General features: G+C 36.9%; 1 protein-coding gene and 1 long non-coding RNA gene across 8 annotated transcripts in view; one reads left to right on the top strand and one right to left on the bottom strand.

Moving 5' to 3' along the window:
• The window catches only part of LOC122632890 (RNA-binding protein Musashi homolog Rbp6), a 583,922-nt gene that overhangs the window by 209,602 nt on the left and 348,636 nt on the right, over positions 1-25,684 (top strand). For all 7 annotated transcript variants that reach the window (XR_006327969.1, XM_043820192.1, XM_043820201.1 and 4 more), the window contains exon 3: positions 17,330-17,411. Coding sequence is in view for 6 of the 7 variants with exons in the window: in XM_043820192.1 (XP_043676127.1) it covers positions 17,330-17,411 (82 nt within the window). In the remaining variant the exon portion in view is untranslated. The remainder of the gene's footprint in view (positions 1-17,329; positions 17,412-25,684) is intronic.
• Positions 10,528-13,127, bottom strand: LOC122632925. The gene is made up of 3 exons (XR_006327971.1): positions 12,951-13,127; positions 11,241-12,662; positions 10,528-10,627 (listed from the first exon to the last, which is right to left on the bottom strand). It is a non-coding gene; the product is annotated as an uncharacterized LOC122632925 (long non-coding RNA).

The following is a 25,684-nucleotide window of genomic DNA, read 5'->3' as shown; positions in this document are numbered from 1 at the left end:
CATTTCTATTCAGAATATTTCCATTTTTAATAAATGGACGTTCGTGAGAAGATTGGCCTAAGGGTCTACATAAATCAATAGTTATGAAGGAGTCAGCTACAAAGCGAAAGACCCGATTTCGCATCCTGGTTCAGATTATCTGAAGTATGTCTCACATTTCTTTCAAAATTTCGTTAATTCCTTTTAGCTTGTGACTCTTGTTTTAATTAGAAGAAGTTGTGTGATAACTATGATAACGATGATAATATGGTGGTTGCATTAAAGCTCGGCTTGAATCGCTCTTCGTGTTTTTCCGCATTTCCGATGAGAGTGAACGCCATGGAGGATCGGTCGATGGTCGGGCAGAAAAGTTTCTAGAAAAACTTTTCAACCGAGGGTCAAATGCAAACTATCTGGAGTCGTTGCTATAGGAGTTTTCAGGCACGGCAGTCATCCAGATAGGAGAGAAAGGGAGAGAAAGAGAGAGATAGAAGTAGAGAGTAAGAGGGTAGAGTCGAATGGTCGAGTGTCGGTCGAATAGAGTGGATTCTGAAATTGCGGCCCGCATAGCAGAGTCAAAGCCACGTACAGGGTTCTCTCTCTCTCTCTCTCTCTCTCTCTCTCTCTTTCTACTGCTACTACTACTACTTCATACCTTGTGGTCATTCTCCAGTAACGTGCAGTTTTTACTAGCCATGAAACATCAAATGTACAAAAACGATAATCGAGCAAGAGAAAGAGAGAGAGAGAGAAAGAGAGAGAAGTAAAGTGAGAAAATGACAGAAACATTCCATATGTTTCTAGAATTGGTGGGTCATCGACTTTGATCCGCGTTAAATAGAGACTCTGTTGTCACGCTCCATATATTACTAACGAGAAAGCAAAAATAAAAAAAGAAGGAGGAAAGAGAAGTGTAAGGTAAACGAATATGTTATTGCGCTCTTGTCTTTCTTACTTTTTCTTACATTTCCAACTTGAAGGTGCAACATTTCGAGAAGGAAACGTTTGTTAATATGAATAATTTTCCGTGACGGTGTAACCCATCAGTCGCGTTGTTCGGAAGCTTTTGTAAAAATAGGAAAAAGGAAAGGCGAACGTGCCGAAGAGAATAAAGTTGAAGTATTCGTGACATAGAAAGTGAAGCAAGAACGCGAAAGTAGAGCAAGTGGTGCTATGTCAGTCCGGGCGAAGGAACAAGGTAGAGAGTCCGGACAGGGCAGGAAAGAGCGAGGCTTGTGTAAAGCCTGTTAAGTCGAAGATACGATCGAAAGGAGTGTGTCAAAGCTAGCTCGAAGCTGGTTACCATTCTGAATCTCTCCACTTACATGTTCGTGGAATATCCACAGAGAAGAAGACTGGCAACGGTTAGCCTACTAACACGAAATTCACCTCCGTGATACACGAATGTTGCATTATTCGGGATCGCGGCTTTCGAACTTGCGGCTTCGAGCTTGCGATGGCCCCGCTACCGTTCGAAACCACAATGAAAGAATTAAACCCTTGAAAACACGACGCCTGTCCCACTGGCTTTTAGTGTTTTTTTCTTTCTCTCTTTCTCTTTGTCCTCCTTTTCTCGAGTTGCTTTTCTTCTTCATCGACTTTTTTTTGTCCTTCTTTATAGAACACCTCGTCAGGATATATCTAAATCGAAAGGAGACGTAATCTTGAGATAACGAACGAAATAATCTTGATTGAAATAAGAGATTATTTTATCGTGGGCATTCATTGGTGTTTTTAAGCGAACCTGTTATACTTATCTACCTTTGGAGTGTTATAAATTTCATTTGTAATTTATTTACAGCGACCTTAGTAACTTCCTTTTATGAGTCATAAATCGAAGCATATAATCTACTTTAATCGAATTCAGCGGTTCATATACTCTCAGTCTAAAGGATTAAGTCGTCCGTCTCGGTATCTCGTCGTCGTAAAATTCAAAAGATTCGTTTAAAACTTTGCCACGGACATCTTTCACCCATTGTAACGACGCGTTACGCGAAATACTTCTTGCGATCACGAAGAGATCTTTTTCTAAGCTTCTTAGCGTACGTATCTCGTGCATTAAAAGAAAGGCATCAAGCAAGTCATTATACGTTTTTAAGTTGAAATATTCATTTGTAAACGCTCTAATTCTTTTCTCGTTTGTCGCTAAGTATTATTCAACGATTCGCTATGACATAAGTATATATGGAACGTTGTAGTATCGGGGAAAATCGAAATGAAGGAAGTAGAAGCTTTTGGTTGTGGGACGTCAGGTACTACGAGGAAGAAGAGAACAGTTGCGTTTAAGCTGGAGGTCGCTGGGCCTCGACGTTTCATTTCCGTCGACAGGACGGAAGTTTCCACCCCCGGTATAGAGGAGTTTGTCTTTTGTTCACTATGGGGCGAAGTATAGGCAAACAGAGTAAATGGAAGGAGAGACGAGCCAAGAGGGTTGGGGTGAGAAGACGAGCAAGGTAAGTAGAAGGGATAGAAGAGGAGAAGAAGATCTGGCCGAGGGGGCCAGAAGAGAGAGAAAATACTAATAGTAGGAGGTAATGCCGTAAAGGAAAACGAGCGGCTTAAAGAGTTTAAATATACGCTGGAAATTAAGGTCGCTTCTACGCAAACGTAAACCTGACTATTTTCTTTCTGATCTTTTTTTTCCGCCTTCTTGGACTACATTCTTTCTTTCAACCGCCGCGCCGTATCGTCGCAGTGCATTGGGAGAAAAAAGAAAAAAAAGCGACTAGGAACTACAAGGGGAGTTCTTTTTCAACGTTTAAACGTTTCCTGCAAGTTTCCGCGCTCGCTCGTTCGCGAGAAAGAGGGAGAGGAGAGAGAAAGAGAGAGAGACAGAAAAATCGAGTCGAGTGTCTCTCGTCTACGTACGTCCACGTTCTTAAGAAGGAGGCAAGGGTATAAAATATAGTCGAGTCTCTTTTGCGCCGGGTGCGCACGGCATTTTGATATCGCAAAGTGCTGCATTTTACGAGCCTTCTAAAAAAGAAGACGCTCCCGAGTAGCCAGTTGGTGTCTTTCTACGTTCGTAAATAATAACGATGCGATAGAAATAATTCTTATCGTAGCATGCATCTTCCTCTCGCTCCTTTCAAACTTTAAGATATCATCTTTCGCCCAAGCAAACTTTCTTTTCTTCGTCCATCGTTATTTTGTTCTTTCTGATGTTGAGAATCGAGACTTTTATGGACGATCAAAATGTAGTAAAGCTGAGAGTAAGGTAAGTAAAAGAAAAAGAAAGAGCGAATGAAATCGCACGTAAAATTTCGTTTCTCATTCTTTTACTAAAAGAACGGGATTCTCTTTGAGGGTTCAAAGTGGCCGAGTTTATGACCACCACCGAATCGGTTTGGCAGAGCATTCTTTGAATGACAACAGATCGAATTGGTTGCTCTTTACGATTTTGATGTTAGGCCAACCAAAGAGAAGGAGAGAAAGAGAACGTAGGCGTCGTCGATTCAAAATAGCAACACTACCGAGACCTATATTCTACTTTTGCTCGTGATCATATAGGGATACATATACAGGGTGAATCTAAATTCAACCAACAAACCTCCAGTAATTGCAAAGGATAGGCAACTAAATAATTTAAGATAGGAAAGCAATGATCAGAAATCAATTGTTTACAAGACACGAAGTGATAATTATTTTTATTTAAAAAGTATTTATGCTTTATCGCCTTACTTGTTAACTTATAACACAATCATAATTGTTTTTAACAAATTAATTATTTAATATAAAAAATCATATTAATACTAGAGTATTCTAAGCCATTGTTTGAATAGTCAACTGTGATTAGCCTGCTTTAGTTTGCGGGTGAATTGAAGTACAGTACGAGCATATACTTTCTATAGAAACTAATTTTATTATCAAATTCTTCTCTGTGCACATTTGCATTCTATTGCTAAAAAACAAAGGATTTCCAGCATGAATTACCATCTCAAAATACTTCAAATGATGTTTCCTATTAGTCAGCACTGTTTATCAGTTAAATTTAGATTCACCCTTTATATATCTTTGTATCATACCTCTCACGGTCAATAGGTAAGTAGAAGTCGATAGTGACTTTTTCTGTCTGCTCTCCTTTTTGCTATATCGACTCAAAGATAAATAAATAAAAATCATTAACGAGAAGAAAGAACATTTAATTTATAACGCAAATATTATTCACAAAAATCTGTAAAAAGATATAATTCGATGATTGTACTGTTAAGTAGTACAGTTGGAAACTACGAGAAAAAGCAGAACGAATAAAGTGTGTTTATAAGCCATATAGAAGCGCTCACATTATTAAGTCTTGACCTTACTGAAGCAAAAACGAGAATGTTCCATATTGATGTTCCATGTATCTTGAAAAAATCGCCGCTTGTTATCGGATCTTTCTGCAGATTTCTGTCGCTAGGAACAAATGGTGCTGTTTGTTGACTGTTTCCGTTCGGAGCGATAAAAATAAAAAAGAAAAAATAAGGGACACATGGCAACAGAAACAAATGCTCCTTCAATGTGTACCTAAGTGTAGTCTTGAAACTGAAACACGACAAAAATGTTCCTGTGATTATGTTGCTTCAGTGTGAGCAAAATGTTTCTATAAGTTGCTGTGTGTGTTTATTGAAAATGTTTTGAAACATGCAGCTACAAAAGGCGGCAGAAAGTTTCTTTTTGTTACTTCAATGAAGACTTAAGGTTTAATATAAGATCCTTTTATGGATTAATCTTTTTCACATCTTCGTGTATATCCTTCGTATTACGTCAACATGATCGACTCTAAAGAAGATTATGTATAAATTAATTTCTACTGGTCTGGTCTTGTTAACTTCACATTAATCTATTCCATTGAAACTATCATGAGACTAGAAAAATTTTGTTCGATAATAAATGCGTGTAGAATCCTCTCGCAAAATATCACCATATTCCCTTTTTCACCTCGCATGTTCGTGCTTTTCTACTGATGACGCTACGTTCGCTTTGCATGTATACATTCGCGCGGTAATCAACTTTGCTGAAACAGTCTTCATTCGTGAAACAAGTAGTAATTCTACTTAACACATTATGTTCTACTTAACACATTAAGTCTCTCCTTATCATCAATATTCGATTTTTCCAACCCTATTTAAAAAATGTAATATAAATTAATACAACAATATCCAATTGTAAAGAAACTCAATTGCAGATTTAATATGTTCAACATCATACACGAAGAGTCATCTTAATTAGTGATATAAATAGAGACTTTGATAATTGATAAAAATCTTAAAAAATAAGAAATAATAATTTATTCGGTTTTCTCGACATAATGTTAAGTTAACATGTATATTTTGTTGACAAGGTAATATAAAAGATGGGAACGCTTAATGGTCGCTTCGAGGAAATATTTTTTGCTTGATTAACGGTTGCCCGACTATCGTGCGAATATTTTATGCCCGGCAATTTTCCAGTAAATCACAAATTAAGAGAGGAGGGTAGGTATCGAGCCCATTAAAGCCAACAACGTCAGGAGCGGCTGACGCAGCGTGGCGCGTCAGCGGATTCTAATTTTGCAGGCGCATATCGTGTCCTCGGCATTCGCCTAACATGCTATTTATCTGTATCATCTCCTTTTTGTCTTTTCTCACCACTTTCCTCGTAATTCTCTTTATAAGTAACATCAACTATCGCGCGCGTTACGTACGTTCCATTCTCCTTCTTCTTTCCTTTTTAAAGTTCCCGTGAATATTCGTTCGAGTGTCGAGCAAAAAATCAACGAAACCAAAGCAACGAACGAACAAACGAATGAACGAACGAACGAACGAACGAACGAACGAACGAACGAACGAACGAACGAACGAACGAAAGAACGAACGAACGAACGAACGAACGAACGAACGAGGGAACGAACGAATGAACGAACGAACGAACGAACGAATGAACGAACGAACGAACGAACAAACGCGGCACATTAATTGGAAGCCGGTATTTCGCTTTCCACCGCAATAATTGCTAGACGTATCAGTAATATCGCAGATTCGAAGAACTTGTTTTCCAACGGCGTACCATCGACACAAGGACGACTTTCTTCTTCCTTCCTTTACCATTCTTCTTTTACTCCCATCTCCTTTATCTACTTCTTTCTCATCAATATCCGTCGTCGAAGTAAAATCGAAATTCTTGAGAATCAAGGAAACTCTCGAATTTCTCATTTTCGGATATCTTCGAAACGAGAAACCTCCCAATCTCCCGATTTGACTATTTTTAAATGGGCGTAGTTAAGAAAACAATGAATGACCTACGATGAAACGGGCTTCGACGCTTCCGATGATTCCTTCCCGTGTCTATGACATTGAGAAATTGTCGAATTGAAACAATTGATTCCATCCAATAACGAATATTACCCGCTCAAATCAAATTCTCTGAAAAGTTTTCACGAGAAAAATGATCGGGGTATTCTCGGAATCTATCGCTGACACATCGAGAAAGAAAGAAAGATAGAGAGTTAGAGAGATAAAGAGAAAAAGATAGGACTGATATCGAGGCTAATAGAACGAGTTGCACCAGGGCACAAAGCCCCAAGCCAAGTTTAGCGTCGCGGAATCCGACCCAAACACAACCAAAATAAATACTAATCACAAATCTTAATCAACGGATCCAGGTTTCTATATATAAGTATGGCTCTCTCATCCTGATGCCAAAGCGACTCCCGAAGTTATGTGTCATCTTGAATAATTTTCCCGTGAAAAATTAAACTACGAATTGATATTCGATTTACGATTAATTGAAACTAAAAGATATTTTTTTGAACAAAACCTAGTTTCATAAGAATTTGCACTAATTTTTCGAAAATCGTCCGTATAGTTCGATTTGTCGTTATATAATTTACGAAAAGAAACAAAATATTGACTTTTCTGCAATATAGTAATTTAAAATTAAGTTTATATATATATATATATATATATATATATATATACATGTGTGTGTGTGCGTATGTGATGTATATATGTATGTATGCATATTCAGCATTGATTAATAATTGATAGTGATTTACTAATTAATTCAGGTATCGATTTCAAAGCAGGCTATCGTTATAGATAGAAGCAAACATTGAATTTCATTGCACAAGTGCGTTTGGCATGATTTCCTCGTGATATTCCTCCTCGAATACTCGCGCATCTTGATACTTCCTTGCCTCTTACGTGTACCTTCACTATATATCCATGCGTCTAATTATAAGCGATCTATGTTTGAATAAGTGACCGATATTTTCTGGCATTGACAATACTATCTCTTTTGCTCTGGTTAAAAGTACTAGCATTTATATGACGTGTCGAGTTATGTTGTTTCGTAATGAAGTTATCGAATATTTCGACCTCGTAACTGTCACTCATACCAATACCTTGCAAGAATGATACGAATGAAAGGTTGATTGGAGACTTTACGAGCTGCCATCTTAGATTTTCATGAATAACATCGTTTCTTCGTATACATACAGCTTCCTACGGATGAATTATTCGTTGAGGTATCACCGGTTCACGGGACATCTCTTCTTGTTTTGTGCTTTACATCGTATTAATACGTTGCTTTGACGTCACCGATACATTAAATTCAACAGGGAGGACAATTCGAAGTTAACGAAGGTTAACTAATGCGTCTATGCACGAGCTCGCTCGTCTTCGCTTTCCCCTTCGTTCTCTTCATTTCCCCCTTTCTCAATATCAATATCGCCTTGCGTAATCGGCTTTTGCTTGGTTAGAAATAAAAGCCATTCCAGTGAATCTAAAATGCTCTAAAATGTTCATAATAGGTTGCCCGATATTTCCGAACATTTTGCCAATGAAAATTCTCACAACTGCGAATAGAAAATATAATTCGATTTTAATAATAGCATTTCGACGATTTGTTCCGTATAATTTAATTATGTGTGCGTGCCTACTTTTGATATAGTTAGGCGCATATGAAATACTATTATATATAACGCTAGTGGATGTAGAAAGGGAAGAAGAGGGAAATCTAGTGATTTGGGAGAAAAAAAAAGAAAGACAAAGAGATGAAAGGGCAGGGAGAAGGTGAGAGATAACGAATGAAAACGAAGCATACGCCAGTGAAATCGGATTAAGACATCGAGCTGGATATTGCATTTTTGATCGGGTTCTGCTGGTCCAGCGGCCTCCACTGCTCGTAACCGTCGGTGTTTCCTGTTGGATTGAATTATTAAATTCAATTTTTCGAGTACTGAGAGATTTGAATTATTAAACTAGGCTTGGCGCAGAGACTCTTTGCAATCGCGGTCGTGGCCCGTGTTTTTCTATCTATCTATCTCTCTCTTTCTTTCCCTTCCTCTTTTGCTAGCTGGCACACATACTCCGTTCTCTTTTTCTTTCTTTCTCTCCCTTTTTCTCCTTCTATTTTCTTCTAACTTCAACCACTATCTATTTCTTTTTCCAATTTCATCACTAGACTTCGCTTCAGTTCAGTTGCTTAGGTAATTTCATATCGTGCCATTGAAAATGAATGAGGGACAATTCATGGCATTCATACGATTTTTCTCGTTTTACCACGTCGTCAACCTCGTTCTCGCAGTCGTAGTAGTTGTAGTCAACACTCAGTAGTAGGACCGATGGTTGGCTGGTTATTGGAACGAGCTTATAGGATTTCAACGAAACGCTCGCTGAATCTTTATCTAGTATGTCGGTTAGAAAAATAAAAAACTCAATTTGTACAAATGACGTTTAAGTAATAGGGATTGTTATTGTTGAACCGTTTGAAAGAACTATGAATCGTTTTATACGATAAACGAAACTATTACTTTACTCGCGACATACTTGAATCAAGTAGTGTCTATGAATTCGAAATATCTTGAAAGACCCAGAGCGTAAGCGGACTCCATTTGTAAAAGCATTCGCTCGTGTATTTTGTCAATCGCGGAAAGAACGGAACATAGATAAACGATGCTAAGGGAGAGTAGCTGATCGAAGAGAGATCGATCGAGATCTTCGATTGGACGTATCTTTCTCCAACGGTATTACCGCTATTCCTATTACCGGCCAGAGAAGTAGGACTGTTCTAACTCTCAATCCAGCAGTACTCGAGACAGAACGAACGGACAGAGAGATCTAAAGAGACAAAGAATAGAGGATCTTTACTGGCTAGTTTTCCGCGCGATTTCCCGCGAGAAAACGAGAAAGGATTGAGGATCCGAGATTGGAACGGGACGAGGTGGTTGTCACGGAAGCGAGGAGCTGAAAGAAAAGACGGAGAAAGAGAAAGTCGAAATCGAAAAAGCTCCAAGAAAGCTTCTTAAGTGGGTAGTGCGGCGAAGAGCCGAACTGTTCGACGGCGAGTTAAAGGTGAGAGGGAGAGAGATGGATAGAGTTGGAGAAAGAATGGAGAGAGAAAGGGAGATGGAAACAGAAGGAAAGAGCTAGAGAAGAGAAAAGGGAAGAATGGAAAGATATCAAAGAAGACAATGGTGTAAGTGAGACGTAGAGTACTGGCTTAGCGGAGCGTATTATCGTATGAGAATCTCTCATCGGATCCAATAGTTCGAGCGCGCGGATGTGGAATAAAGCTCATCAAGGATTCAGTCCACAATCCGCATTCGATGAATTAAAGATGTCTCCAGGAGTAACAAGAATGGATATCCCCTTTATATATATATATATATATATATATATATATATATATATATATATATATATCTTCCTCTCTCGAACGTTACTTGCTTTTACGCGGAACATCGCTGATCTTGCTCGTTGCACCCGTTCGGTGGTGGTTCTCTTTCTTTCCGCTCTCTGCAAAGTCCCGTCGACTTTTACCCTCCTCATTAGCAATGGGATTAAGCTCTATCATTATACGACCATCGTTCACGATCGGAAAAAGAAGTTCTATGGATTTTCCTTCGGCTTTATGTCGAATTCGATACCATAAATCGTCGAAGAAGTATCGATGTATAAAGAATGGAAGAGAGAGAGAGAGAGAGAGAGAGAGAGAGAGAGAGAGAGAGAGAGAGAGAGAAATATGCGAGTAAAGTTCGCGGAAAACCTGATGAATCATTTACGAACGAATACGTTTCCTTACTATTACGAATCTTAGAAATATGAGATAGCTTGAAAGAGGATAGATCGTTTCTTAAGTTTTGGTTCAAGACATAGAAAGACAGAGTTTAATTCATAATAAAAGAAAATGTCAGCGTAAAATCGTATCGCAAGGTAGCTACGGTAAATTTGCCTGGTGGTAAAGAAGATGGGGTTGAGGTTGGAGGGTAGAGGGAGGTCCGAGGCGGTAGAAATGAGAGGGCGCTAGGGGTTGGGTAGATTTGTACCTGCGTGGTTGCCATCATTAGAATGGTGGGCCATAGCTGCAATGCGGGCACCCATGCGACCGAGTGGTGGGGACAGAGTGGTGGCTAGATACCCACTATGCATCGAGTATGCACTATCGCAACTCGTAGAAGAACGGGCTTGGCTCGTGGCCAGGTAGGCTTCAGGTTCTGTCATCCCTCCTACGTTCCTATGTAGCAATCTATATGTGCCTACCAAATCAACTCCTCTCCGCTCCTCTTCTTTCTCCTCTACTTCCCTCCTTTTTCTTCTCCTCCTCTCTACCTTCTTCTTCTTTCTACTCGAATCGGCCCTCCAGCAGAATCTACGACTATAATGTCAGTGTCCTTTTTTGCTATTTTCTAGAATATAAATAGAACGTATATAAATAGGCCGTCTTCTTTTTTCCGATCGCCTTTTTATCCTTACTTTGTCGACTAACTTTACGTGTATCTAGTTTTTGTTAATTATCTTTAAAGTATTTTTTGACTATGTTTAAGATAATCTATTTCAACATTATGGTCCGTAAACTCATTTCCATTAAACAATTTATTTCATGCCAATCAGTTCAAGGAAAATCCAAAAACAGAATTTGATTGATTAAATATTCCAAGAAAAATGGATTAAATTTTTTCATCGATCAATCTTCTTGAAGGTTTACTTGCCGACATGCAGTTGTAATGCGTAATTCGTAACGCATCGTAAGAAAGCAACTTTCGTTATCGAAACTATTATTTTTAATGCGCATTTAATTTTTCCCTTCATTATTTACTTTTTGTAGGATCGTTTGCATGCTTCGATGTTACCCCTCATTGTTATTCGAATGTAAAAAGTTTGCAAAATTGAACGATTAGCGTACAACTTTTTAGCGATTTTTAATATTTGCTCGAGAGACAATTAAATGATAATATCTTTCAGTTTCTTTTTTCTTCTCAGATTGATCTAGTCCAAATTTCAAGTCAAGTTTGTACTTACGCCAACGGTTAATAGCTATCCATAAAAGCAAGCGCATGTCCACAGCACTGTCTTTTTGGAATGCTGCGTGATGGTTAAAATAGACCGGCACGCGAACGAGAACAACATGAAACATAGAGTTATACGCTCCCCTCTTTCATCTCCTGCTCCTGTTTGTTCATCTCTTTCTCTCTCTCTCTCTCTCTGTATTTCTGTACATCTTTATCTTTCTCAAGCTACAAAGTTCGTCCAGTAAAGAGATCTACTACGTTTCTCTGGCCAACAGCAGACTGAAGTTTATTTATTTATTACTGCAAACTGACACATAAGTTGTCGGGTAATCATTGTTCTCACATTGCACTGTTGAAATGAAAATTTACTTTGACAACTGGTCTAGCGTGATGAAAGATTAATCGTTACGGAAGGTAATGGCAATCACAAAAAGTATAAGTAAAAGTCTAATGGTTCGCAATATTATCATACAAACATATTTATCTTCAAGTTTCCTACTCTTCTTTCTCGTCCCGTGTTATATTCGCTCTCAGGTTTAAACACTGTACTAAAATAATAATCTATTATCGAAGACGCGGCTTGTCTTAACAAGTGGGAAATCTCATCTTTCTAAGATCGTAGGAAGGTGGGTACTCCTTTTTTTCTTCGCTCAAATAAGGAGCCATTAATATAACCCTGGATTGCGCACGCCTCCATCCTTTTTTCCAACCTCTCCTTTCTCGTTTGCTTTTTCACGCAGCAGTAACTCCGTGTTTATTTAAATAATGCTTTAGGTTGAGCTTTGAGTTTCCTTTTGGCGAAGAATAAGTAATCTTGATGGATTTCTGGATGACAAGAATGAATAAAGGAGAAGAGGAAAACGAAGAGAAACAAGTAGAAGTAGAAGAGGAAGAAGAGAAAGAAGAAGGAGAAGGAGGTGTAGGAAAGAGAAAGATGAAGACGTAGATAACCCTTGCGAAGAGGATGAGAGCATTTGGGATCGCGTTCGGAAAGAGTGAAAGAGAAAAAGAAGGAAGAACAGAGATATGAGATACAGAAGGATGAGAAGAAAGGGGTAGACAAGGCCATTCGTTTCAATGAACGGTTCTCCGGAATGGGGAACAGGCTTCTCCGTTCCCTCCTTCCAAGTCCCTTCCTCTACTCGATCTCTACTTCTCTTGAAGATCTCAGCATCCATGGAATAGAACGGGATAGAAGTCGCGTATATAGAACTTTATACGAACCCTTCTCTGAATAGAAAAACACTCGAACGGACCAACGCCTTTTTTCTTCTTTTCTCGTTTCCTCACCGACGTACTGCTGCTGTATTGGTTCTTCTACTTCCTTTTCTTCTCCTTCCTCCTTTTTTAGTTCTTCTTCTCTCGCAACCTCGGCATCTTATTTGAATGAAAGCCACCGCTACGTTTTTCCGTCTTCTGCTTCTTCCACTTTCTAAATATGGCGACCAATATGTTTTGAGAACTTGATTCTATATTGCAAGTTTTGCTAAGAGGTAGGATGTGAAAAGGAAATGTCAGAAGAGAGGGAGAGAGAGAAAGAAAAAAGAGGAAGGGAGGGAGTTAGAAAAAGAGAGAGAATACAGTATCCTTGACTCGCTTCGAGATGCCTTCAAATTTGCTTGGTTGGGCAATTTTCGGAGGCACTCGATGTTGGCCTGCTTGAGCTTGGAAATGACATGAAATAGCGGCTTAACTTTCGCCTCGTTGAAGAAATTTTTACCGTTCGTTATATTTCTTTCTGGATCTTCAGAATTAGAATTATTGCTGAAACGTTGTTTCGTTTTTTCAAGATGGTGTATAGATCCCAATAGCAAAGAGAAATACCGAAGCTGATAATAATTTGATTGACCCTTTGCGCTTTGACGCGTAAATTTAGGTTTTTATTAAGTATTCATGTTCAGTGTGTGTGCCACGTACTTAAATATTAAAGGATACAAAGGCTTGATTAATGTTGACGAATGCTCTAGTCGCAGCGTAAATGTGGCGTATAACATCGCACTAGCTAGCTTAGAAAGTGTAACAATATCACTGATTTAATCTCGAGCGATCGCATGAGTTTAGAAGCAAAGATGCTTTGTCCTACCGTCCTTAGATCAGATTACTTCTCTTGACTCACACGTTATCATTTTCTTCTTTTAGTCTGAGTGCGAACTATCTTTTATTCTACATATCAAATGCCACGCGCTCGGTTGTTTATATTGTGCCAACGGTCCTTCTTACCCTCGAACTTAAATGCATCTACTTTACTACTTCAAGATTTACTAATGTACTTTAGATTAACGATATGAAATTCCTTTCGACTTGAACGTCGTTTGACAAAACGCAAGTATGTGTAAGTAGTTCGTCCTGAACATTTGTCACGCATTTTCATCACCGTAACATTCGTAAACGTGTTTCTTAAATTTATCATCTAAAAGAAAAATCAACTTTAAGTGCTTTCGAGATGATTTTACGATGAATTTATTTTAACGTAACAATCTTTTAGTTCGTCATTATACATTAAAAAAAATCTTTAAATGATTTCCAGGACATTTTTGAAATTGTTCAAAATTGTTTGTTTAATATTCGACCTTTCTCATTAAAATATTGTCCCATTTTCTCTCGTTTAATCATAATTATGAGTGCGAAAGAGCTTCTTCATGTAGAGAAATTTTAGCTTAGGTAGGCGTGGGTATGGTAAAGGGCCAAAGAACTTGGAAATTCCTTTCTTCCTTGCTTCCTATGTACGAGCGAGAAGGCAAAAGAATGCAAGGAATTGTGCACCAACGCCGATTCTTCGCGTGAAAAATAAGTCGTGCCGAGGAACAATTAAGGAAATGACGCCCGTAAATTTTCGCGGGTTCTCGAGGACGTTTTAAGAGTACCTTCTCGCAAACGACGAAATTGCTTCCATCAATCCGCGCCGAGACAAATTAAAGAAGCATCGGCGAGCGTCCCACGGTTTGCTCCTCTTCGACTTAACGACATTTTCATAGCTCAAACGGAGAATAATGGAATGGTAGAAGAGAGAGTAAGGGTTTAGAAGTGTAGAAGAAACGATTCGATTCAGGAAAACTTCATCGTTTTACGCTTTTAGAGATTCCTGATCGTTTTACGTTTGCTTGTCAGTCAACTCGGAATGATTCATATCCAACTTTACTGTCATCAAAATTTCGTGAAATTTGACTGTCGAAAGAGAGAAATTTCTATGTAAATCTATTGCAGAACTAATAATAATATCCGATAGCGTTATAAAGATGATTAGTTGTATATGTGTGTGTTTGTGGATCTTTAGTTAATAAGTTATTTACGATCGATATTTTATGACTACAATATCGTGTTTCGGCTGAACGACCCGTTATCATAATTCACCATTTTCAGAGATATCATCGCCGTAATTGTAGAATAATATACCGGCAGAAGTTTAAAGCGAAACGTAATAATGTAACTAATTATAAGATATTACAGAGTGACTAATGACTAAAGAAAGTCAATTGCGCATCGGTGTAGTCGCGGAAGAAACGAATTTTCTCATTCGATCTTTCCTCTGTTAAACTAGTGATCACCATTATAGTATATTTCAAATTTTCTCTCGAACGCGTCCGTGAGAACTATTTCCGTTGGATTCTCCTTGGTAAATCCGTAAAGATAACCAAACGAGGAAGAAACGTGTCGAGCAAAAGGAAAACTTTCGCATAATTTTCTCTTTTCGTAGCCTATCGCGTTAGCGTATCTCCAACTTATCGAAGAAGAAGAGCACTTGCAACCGAATAGACTAGTAACTACCGAGCATTACGAGGTTTTCAAAGCAGTCTGGATAAAACAGCGTATAATTAGATAGAGTGTAAGATATATTTGGAGCTTAGCCATATTGGCTCACCGCCAGGGTTCACCATTTTACGATATAACTACGCGTTGCTGGGAGAGAGAGAGAGAGAGAGAGAGAGTGTGTGTGTGTGTGTGTGTGTGTGAGAGAGAGAGAGGTGGCAAAGGAAGGAAAGATCGGAAGGGGAGGGAAAGAGAGAAGAGAAGAAGAGGTCGAAGGGGTGCCATGGTCGGAAAGTACTCGAGATTGGTTACACTATGTTACGTACCATCGGGCCTTTACAGTGTCCTGCAACGATTCTGCCGTAGTCTCCAATAAATTGTTGTCTTCATTACTCGTATCCTATGCGAATAGAAATTGCACTGTAGGATATACGATCCAATTTGAGTTCGTCTCGTCGGAAATCTCCTTTCTACAAAAGCTACAAGTTTATACGTATACTTGCGTTTTAAGCGAATCGATATTTAATTTCGTTATTTAATTTTGGGAAGATCAAATTAGTAAGACCAATAACGTCTCGTTACAAATTAATTACAATGCGGTTCGATAATCATCAAAGGAACGTGACAGATAATTTTTCGCTAGATTATAATCTTTTCAGATATCTAACGAACATTAATAATGACATATACATATATTTTCGAGCGAGCGTCAATAAGCTCACGTTCGTATATCGAGCATGAGTAATTAGCTCCCTACGACGGCGAGTTAAGCTGAAGCTCTCTCGTGGATGCACGCACCACGAGTTTATCACGGTATGCGGATTATGCTCGGCACTGTCAAGTCGCGCTGTTATCTACTAATTCCAATTACTGTCAACGATCCCCTTCGTCGCATCGTTCCAAGAGATTTTCGTCAAATCAGGAACGTACTATATGAAATTTCGAAGTCTCATAGGTCATGTTATTTTTACGTTCGAATTGATTTTCATATATAATTTGCGACGTGCAAGATCGACGGTATTTTCCAGTTGCGTGATTCTTCTGCTCATAAAACTATTTTCCCGACACTCGAGTTTGATTTTTAAACGATCGTTAAGCGATCTTTGTTAACAAGTTACCTGCTCGAGTTCGTTTTTCGCGTTTCACCGGGAGATAGAGAACGGCAGGCGGACGTATACCCGTCACGCGGATCAGTTCGATTCCTTCGGGCGATGCGAATTGAGGGGAAAAATGAAAGTTTTAATTCGGTTTTAAATAGAGCTTAAGCCGCTCGCAATTACAAAAGTTTTGGTAATAGGCCGAATCCTTTCGGTTGGCGTTCGTTACCAATTCTGTAGCGAAAGGATTTAAACGAGTACGAGGGCTTTATCGAGTGGTATGTACGTACTTCGAGGAGGGTTCGCGTGATATGCTATTTTGGTCTTTATATTTAAAAGGTGTGATTTTAGAATCTATCAATTGGTTAAAGAAAAGAGACGGATATATAAAAACCAGGTGATGTAAATTTAAAATATAAGTATATACATTCAATGGATGTAACATATATGTAAAACTCGTCAAAAAGTTAAGCCGTCAGGTAGTTTGAACTGGGACTCAAAACCGGGTCTTTCGCTTTCCGAGCGGCGGTTCTAACCATTAAGTTATCCAGGGACTCTTCGATTAATCTCTCCACGAACAACTACTTATATTAAATGGAATAAAATACAGAATGGCTTTCACATTCAGTCATTCTATAAAAACATTCGACCACAAGTGTTCTTTTCTTACTAAATACCTTTAAATTTCAAAGATGTTTTAAGGTGTTTCTCTACCAATTCCTCTAGTTACCGTTCATGTCGCTGTCGTCTTTGATTTTTCGAGAGTCCTGAATATTTAAGGCTTCTCTACTAATTTTCCAGGCCGCCACTTGCGTCGCTCTCATCGTCAATTTGTTGCAATAGATTCTCTTTTTTTTTATTTAATTTTCCTCATGTTGCTGCACAATGTCTAAACTAACGACGAAAGTTAAAACTAAACGAAACTAATTAATAGTTGCGCAATTAACAACGGTTTTACGACTTCATCGTACGTCTTTTCACGAACTTCATACGTCTTTTCACAAACTTCCTATGTCTTCTTACCTGCAAGGTCTGTTGGCTATTAACTATTGATACGTCATTTTTTCCGACCACCGAAACAATAGCTCTTATTATCCAGCAATGTCGCAGGACGATTCACTCACTATCACATATAGCGAATATATTTATGGAGAACATATATATATATATATATATATATATATATATATATAAACGATGAATGATTTTTATGAGATGAGTAATTCTTATTTTTATTCTTCTTTTTTTGTTTCAGAGGGCCTTAGAGAGTACTTCACCAAGTATGGAGATATCACAGAGGTTATGGTCATGAAAGATCCCACAACGCGACGATCAAGGTGAGTAATAGTTTGGAAAATGTGCATTTTATCTTCGAGTAATCATTTTATCGTCGAGTAATCATTTATCGGACATGATCAAGATACTTAGATGCTTGAAAGCACATCGAAGCGTATATCGATCGATCGGTTGGTTCTGCTGCGGCATAATCCTTTGAACTCTCCCTAGAGGAAAATTGCTAGTGGGTGACCATACCGCGGTTAGTAATTGTACTACGCGAAATTTCCGTTGGTCGAATCTGCAGCGCGGTCGCTTATCTTCGTGCGGTTTGGAGGAATGTCCCTCGAGGATCTGGATCATGATCTACGGGAACGATCGACGATCAAGCACGCGGAATTTGAGAGCACTTATTAGCGGCACCATGGTATTCTATGCTCGCGTGTCCGTCTTTCCTTTAGAAACGCAGACATGCATGCAAAGTTACATTACTATACGCTTAGGTATTATACTAAATGTTGCTAAAAACATAGTCGCTAATATTTCATTAATTTTTATTGCAATTCCTAGGAACATATGAACAATGAGTTCCGTGATAATCATAAAATCACCTTGTTACGTTCGAGCTCGTAGGAAGAGGAAGAAAAGGGCACGTTCGAAGATCGAATCGTTCTATCGTGCAAACGACAAAGAACCTTTCGTGATGGAAGAGATTATCGCGTTAAGAGATAATATTCATGAGTATGCTAATGTAGAATAAAACGTTACGTTATTCTCAAGTATACCGGTGTAGAAGAAAAATGTCGATGAATAGGTGATATGTAAATATGTTGTTTAAACGACTTAGGGCTCTTTTAATGAGCCAATCGTTGTAAAATGCGTGTACCTATTTAGAAAATTTATTGACGCATTAAATATCGGTAGACATAATTAATATTCTACCATGGTGATTACATTCGATAGGAAGGTTTTATCGCGGCTAATCGACAGATCATAATTGCGTTCGTTAAGAGATATGGACATTGTAATCGTGAAGTAGAATCTCACATCTGCGCTAGAGCGACGGGTAGATGCTCGCATTTAAGCGCCGAGTTGCTAAGTGCAGTGCATCTGCGCTAGATAGCGAAAGGAAATAATGGACGTTTGGGATCGTTCCACGTTTTGCAGGTAAAGCTAGTTCACATTCGTTGTCACATTTATCTACCTGATAAGTTTATTCTCGGGCACCATCTCGGCCTACTATCTTTAAATACGTTTCACGAATCGCATCGAGGTATAAACCTACACAGGCGATTATTAACGTTACGCCAGGTATTACCGAAATAGGTCTCAGGTGCAAAATAAATTTGCCGATGGTCAAGCCAACCGAGATAAGGGATGGAATTTTAACGCACGACGTGCAAGCGACCGAAGCTGAATAATTAATAAAACGTTAAATTTTTTCTTTCAGCGGATTAAAAAGGGAATAAATTTTGACGATATATTGAAAATGAAGGGAAAAAGAAAGAGAGAATGAGAGTTTAATAGAATTTTTCATCGAATCGCGAATAATAAAAGTAGATGTATCAATCAGCTTTCATACCAAATGAATCTTTATTTTGAAAAAAATATTTCAAGTTTTAAAGGTGAAATACTTTTTACTGTATAAAAAGGATGTAGAATTTTTTCACCTCGAGGCAAAGAATTGGAAACAAATCTGAAGCGGCATCGGCAAACAGAAACCCTAGTCGCTGGAGTAGGGACGGTAAATGCTGGCATTAGAGTTATTACCGGTTTTTAAATGGTAGGAACAAGGGGTGGATTGCTACAACGGGGGTGAAAGAAAGAAAAGAAGAGAAAAAAAGAAAGAGAAAAGAAAAATAAAATGGACAGAAGCGAAGAGATGCATTGGACTAGGTACAGATGAATTCAATGTTACGGCGTTGTAAGGAAAGATACAAATCCCTTCTTTTTTTGATTTCGGCAAAGCAAAGTGATTACATAAAAAGTAATCTCAAAGCTGTTATTCGCCAATATTTGTAGCACATTATTCTTACTCCCTTGTTTCATAGACGATCGGTTAATGAAATAAAAAACGAATAATTTCTCGTCAGCGATTTTACTAATATTTAAATGACTCATATCTCTCTCTCTCTCTCTCTCTCTCTTTCTTTTTCTCACTTCCTTCATTCCACTTTCTGAAAAGCTTTAAAAAAAAGAATACAATTGTCATACCATGTCATTCCGTCAAATTATATACTATCTATATACTCGTACTTAGTAGGCAGCATTTCACAAAATATTCGTATTTGTGTATCATTCATAATCAATTTTTGGATAAATAAATATTCGCGTTTCTTTTGATGTACAATATTTGAGACGGAGACATGGTCAAAGCAACAAAAAGAAATATGTTCGATTAGAAACATCATTTAACACAACGATACAATGTATTTCACTCAACGGGAAATTATATGTAGTACATAAAGAATAGAAGAATGGAATATTAACGCATCGTTGTTGACGATTCGACGATGACATCTATTTTCTGTGAGAAATCTTAATTCTCGTCAAAGAAATAAATGGGCTCGTCTCATTATTTATTGATACAGTCTTCGAAACGATAAGTTGAAAAGATTGCGGACAATAATTGCTGCTAAATTATCGTATTGCTCTAAATTTTCGTCTCTTTTTCACTAATACCAAATACTCAGTTCCTACTTCGTTGCTCTTCGACTAATTAATTGGTCAGAAACTTTTAGCCGCCCGTCCCAACCCTCTCTAATTATTCATTCCTTTCATTCCGAAGAGAATGAGAGAGAAAGAGAGGGAGAGAATGAGAACTACGGACAACAAAACGAAACACAGAACAACTTACTTCTGTCAGAACTATAAAACAGAAGCAACAGCCGAGCCTATTCACACCTGCTTATTAAACGGAAATAAAGCCTGTAGAATCAAAGTCCCTTTACCCTCTTCGTGTTCATTCTCTTCTCCTCACTTTTCCTCTCTTGTTTTCTCTCTCTTTCTCTCTCTCTTAATCTTTCTCTTCTTTTCCACGCTTCTCGACCTTTTTCTCTTTCTCACTCCAAATGCTCTAAAATTTGTCGACAGTTAGGGGTTCCATTCGCTAATCCCTTTATGGACAACCTCGTTGTGATTATATCAGAAAGATATAAAACCCCTTTGTTGACTGAAAACTCCAAGTTTCAGACGTGAAAGATTAAGGAAAATATCGAAAAATACTCTTCCTTTTAAGATTTATCACTGACTGGAACTTTTCCATGTTTATTGCGTATAATCGGAATTCTAATTTGGTTATGTAAACTAGAAGAGAACAAAACGACAAATTGTACGGTACGTTACAACGAAGTGCGTTTTGGTTTATTATTATTATTATTATTATTATTATTATTATTATTATTATTAATCTGATATTGCAATATTGTCCAGTTACTAATAAACCATTCTATCATTCTAAAAAATTTCTCACAATTATTTCCAGATTAATCGCGTATCAAATATTCGATGGAAAATTTGACTGGTCGTGTAACTTGGATAATGCTTATAGATGATATATCATGTCGATTCTATGAACGTTCGAATTATGTAAGTCGGATAATGGCTACTATCGATGATATATCGTTCATGTGGACATATCAACGTTTCGATTAAGTTTACGATTTCCACGAGGGGAAATCGACATGGAAATGACGAAAGCATCTTTGTGTGGCGATTGAATACTTTTTTATCATCCGCGACCTCCTTTCCAAAAAGATTTTCATGTAAGTAAAAAATTAATTCATCCGTAATCTCTGGCATATTGGAACTTCCCTTATGTTAGCGAACGGCAACATTTTTCTAGCAGCTGGAAACCGCTTAAAGGGTGGCCAAAGAGAGAAAGTAAATGAGAGGGAGACAAGGCAAAGACGTAGTAGGATGTCGGTATAGGGTTCTGGAACAAGGGTGGTTGAATCTCTCAGCGCCACGTCGTAGCTCATATTTCCCGCAAAGGGACGTGGATCCTGTATGCAGGGAGTGAGACGTGGAGTTACTCTGCGGGTTGTAAATTAATGGTTAGCCCGTGGTACGGGGGTTCGGCCTAAGGGTTTTGCTTGATCTATGGATGGTATGTGCTGGGTCAAACCGGGTCTTGCCCACTGATACGGTAGCTTCACGAAAACTGCTTCTTCTGTCTTCTACCTTAATCGCTCCAAGATTGATATCGCCTCCTCTGCCTCTATCGTTCGCATAAGAATCCTCCTTTTATCGCCTCGACCCTTCATGAGCTTTCTTCTTGGACCTTTAAAAAGTCTCTACATTTTCCATTCATCGACCTTTGCCTGTCTCAGCGATAATTTCTTTCCAAGGCTCGTTACTTACGTATCGAGCGCGAGTATAAAGTCAAACGGCATGCATGGGATAAAGTTAAGTAGTTAAATATTTTTAGGATCTCTATTTATCAGGTTAACGTCGCTTTTACGCCATGGATAGCGTTTCCTTGCGATTTAAAAGAAACGCATTTCAGTCGATTGAATCGTTCTTTTACGATTTCATGAGCAGTCGTGGAGAAGAAGATCCCAGAAACGATCGATGCATAATAGTAGTTATTCGAAAGCAGTTAACTTTAGTGCTCGAGTTTTCAGAATCGTACTTACAAAGGATGTAAGACGACCGTTATTTCTCAGAAAAACCGATATTTCTTGCAGATCTTCTCTTCGTTTAATGCACAATATGACCTATAAGCGAACAAGATTCCTTTGTATATAGAATAATTCTGGAAACTTAGTTGGACTATATTTTGTGTATGGTCGAAATATTCAAATGTATATCTTATTAGGCGAATAAGAAAATTGTTTCTTTCCTTTTTTATATTTTTTGTATCAAACACATTTTCTTATAGAATCTCTTAGAAGTAATAAAAAATTCAATTCTATACCGTAATCTTAATTACCACGAGAAAATTCTTCTTTTATTATAACAATTTTTCTATTATAAAAATTCGTAAGACTTTTAGAAAATACAATTTACAGATATAACGGGAGTCCGTTTTATGCGCTATAGATAGCGTAAATTCTTTTTATATAGATTCTATATCTTTTAAATTGTCCTTTAATATTATTCTCCCTTTATTTATTTATATTTATTTACAAGAATATTTATAAATAGTCATATAACATTTAATACCATTTGAAAGTCAAATTTTGCTTTAAAAAGCAAGTAGTCCAGACAGTATGAATGACAAAGACAAAGTACCGTGTTTCTAATAAGTTTATTGGGTGTTTACGCTTTAATCTCTTGACTATTTCAGCATAACTGTTTATAGTTAATGGATTTCTAAGAATCCATTGTGACTTTGAGCTTGTTCGTGAGTCGAATAATTTCTTCCTATACGTAGGGGATTCTTCTTATACATTTAACGATTTATAAATTTCATCATTCCTGATATACAAGAGTACATCTATTGTTGCACTTTCTGAAGAATTTTCGCTTTCCATTTCTTTAATATGTGATACGGTTGCCATTCCTTAAAGTTGGATTCCACAAGTCCATGTTGATTTTGTTGAACATTTATATATGAGTGTTTTTTTACTCTTGTTGTTTGCTTCTTCTAAACACATACCAATTCATAGATTTGTTAAATAATTTAATAAATAAAATAATTTTTTGATTTATATGTTAGTTCGATATGAGTTTTTTATTTAGCTTTATTAATAATGTCAGATAATGAATCAATGTGACTAATACTATTACGAGTATGCTTTAATTAATTTTTTTTTGCATTTTAAACAGTTTTATAATTGAATGATATAATTCTATCACTCAATCAGAGATAGCAATTTTTATTTCATTGTGTATGGAGATTATTCCGGTATCGTCTGTAAATATGAAAATTTTGGTATTTTGATTGGTTGGAACATTGACAGTAAAGATGGTATAAAATGGAAAAGCGAATACACTTCATTAGGATACTCCAATTTCAATAGAGCAGATAGCAAATGTAGTATCTTTGATTTTCAAGTGGAAGTATGCTTTCTACGTAAAATGTAATTAGTATATGTAGTGAAGTGAATAGCAAACCTAATTGATTCAGCAATCCTTTATGCCAAACTCTATCGAATGCTTTTTCGATATTGTAAAATAATATTTTGATATTGAAAAAGGAGACAATTTTTTTTTTCCTAGTAACTGGAGAATTTGTTGTATTATACAATAATTATGCTCAGTGATGTGTTTTTTTTTTTTTAAATCATCAATGATGATTTATTATTAAACTTTTGTTGATAATAGTAATAGTTCTTTTATATATAACCTTTTCAACTACATTTGACAATAACTGTAATAAACAGGTGAATTTTTGAATTTTTCAAGAATTTCCATGAAACAGGTGTAAGTTTGAGGAAGATTGGGGTTTTATCCAGGTTTTAATAACGTTATAACTTCTGCATATTTCCATACTTATGGGAAATGTCCGATGCAAAGAATTGCATTAATTAGTATGACGATATATCGTAATCCTTTTGTTGGAAGTTCTTTAAGCACTTTGGCTACGATTAAATCGTTTTCTGGTGTTTTGTGGTTTTGGAAGTTGCGCATTATGGCCTGGAGTTCTTTTTTAGTTGGATGGTCTAGGATGAAATTATTTTTAGAGTTATTGTTATTTGCGTCGGAAAGAGGTCCATTTGTGGAAACTTCTTGGAAGTGGTCTACCATAGCATTTGCTTGTTCTTTAAGAAATTTATTCCACTGGCCGGCTAGGATTTTAATCAGATTTATTGTTTGTACTGATCTTATAATTTTTTTAGCTGCTTTCCACAAGAAATAATTTATTATTTCAATGGCATCAAGATTCAAAATGTATCTATTAATTTTATGATTGTTATAATTGTTGATTTCTGTTTTTATGATCCTGATTAGATTAAATAATTCTGCCTTTAAGCCTGGGAGTCGTCCATGTTGCCGTTTCCTTCTTACATTTTTCTTTATTTGTTGTTTAGGTTAATTCCTAAATAAATGATGAATATGGCCGTATTTCTTCTCCTCTATTTGGTACTGAGGAGATTTCAATACTTGCTGTTTATTAGGGAGGATTATTACTTACTATCTCTATGTTATGTTAGGCCTTCTAGTTGTATTTGTACATGTATTAATTTATCGTCTATGATTTTCCTATAATTAATCCAGTAGCTAGTTTTGTTTGTTAATTTTGATTGTGTAGAGAACTTAATATAACTTTTGAATTGAAGATGAATAATACTGGTGTATGGCTTAAAGTCAGGATTTAATTATTTTTGATATTGGTGATGCCAAAATCAAATGTATCTAATATTTTATAGGGATTTATTGACCAGTAAGTGGGCCTACCAATCGATAGAACTGATAGTTACCTGTAATTAATATATTACATCAGTTTTACACCTTTAGTATTTATTATTATTGATTCTCAAGAAAGATGTTTAGAATTAAAATCACTTGCTATTAAGAAGTCGTTTTCAAATACTTCGAAGAATTCTTTGAGTTTTGCTCAAAGGAGCTTTGTATTTAACAAGTATTTGAAGTTGAAGATAATAAATTACCGCTACCGTTAACTGTTATTCTAGTATTATTTCGATTATCGTAATTTGTAGTTTCCCTATTTATTCTTTTAGCTCGGATCTTTTTCGTTATAATCTATTGCAGTTCTGTTGTATGATTTGGATCATTTTTTATTTGCTTTTTGAAATATTACAAACTCTGTTAAGAAATTTAGGATGATTAACATTTGAGTAATTAGATTTTATATTATTTGGTTTGTTTAGATGTTTGAACGACTGTTGGCTTTCCTTTACGGAGTGGTTAATTTATGATAAATTATGATTATCCATTTATTAGAGTTTTGGTAATATAATCTTTCAAATTACAGACAATAGCAGTTGCTCAATGGATGCGAAGATTTCGAGCTGTCGATTTTGCTAAGATAAACATAGTTTGTTTATGTCTAGTACTTAACCTTCATACTTCATCACCTATGTTACATAGATAATAGAGCTCTCATTTGCATATGTGTCCATAACAACGATTCGTGATCGAATCCAGTTTTATACTAAAGTGTCGTCTATAAAGGGAGTATTTTCTGTAATGCAGGATAATATGTTCAACTGTTCAAGGTACAATGCACAGATTACAGGACGAGGGTTCTTCCTTGAGAAAATACTGATGTATGAACAATCCTATTACTTAAGATTACAACCTGATTATTTTTCTTTGAAAAAGCCATCTTTAATTAGCAGCAGTTCTGGTTTTATTGAGGATTTAAGTAAACGATTTTTGTTAAAAATACTTCGATTCGACTTTGTTAAAATTACTTCAAATTCGA

The sequence above is a fragment of the Vespula pensylvanica genome, chromosome 1 (assembly GCF_014466175.1).
Source record: "Vespula pensylvanica isolate Volc-1 chromosome 1, ASM1446617v1, whole genome shotgun sequence".
Classification (NCBI taxonomy): Eukaryota; Metazoa; Arthropoda; class Insecta; order Hymenoptera; family Vespidae; genus Vespula; species Vespula pensylvanica.
Note: the sequence above shows the minus strand (reverse complement) of the source record. Positions and strands in the feature narration are given on the sequence as shown.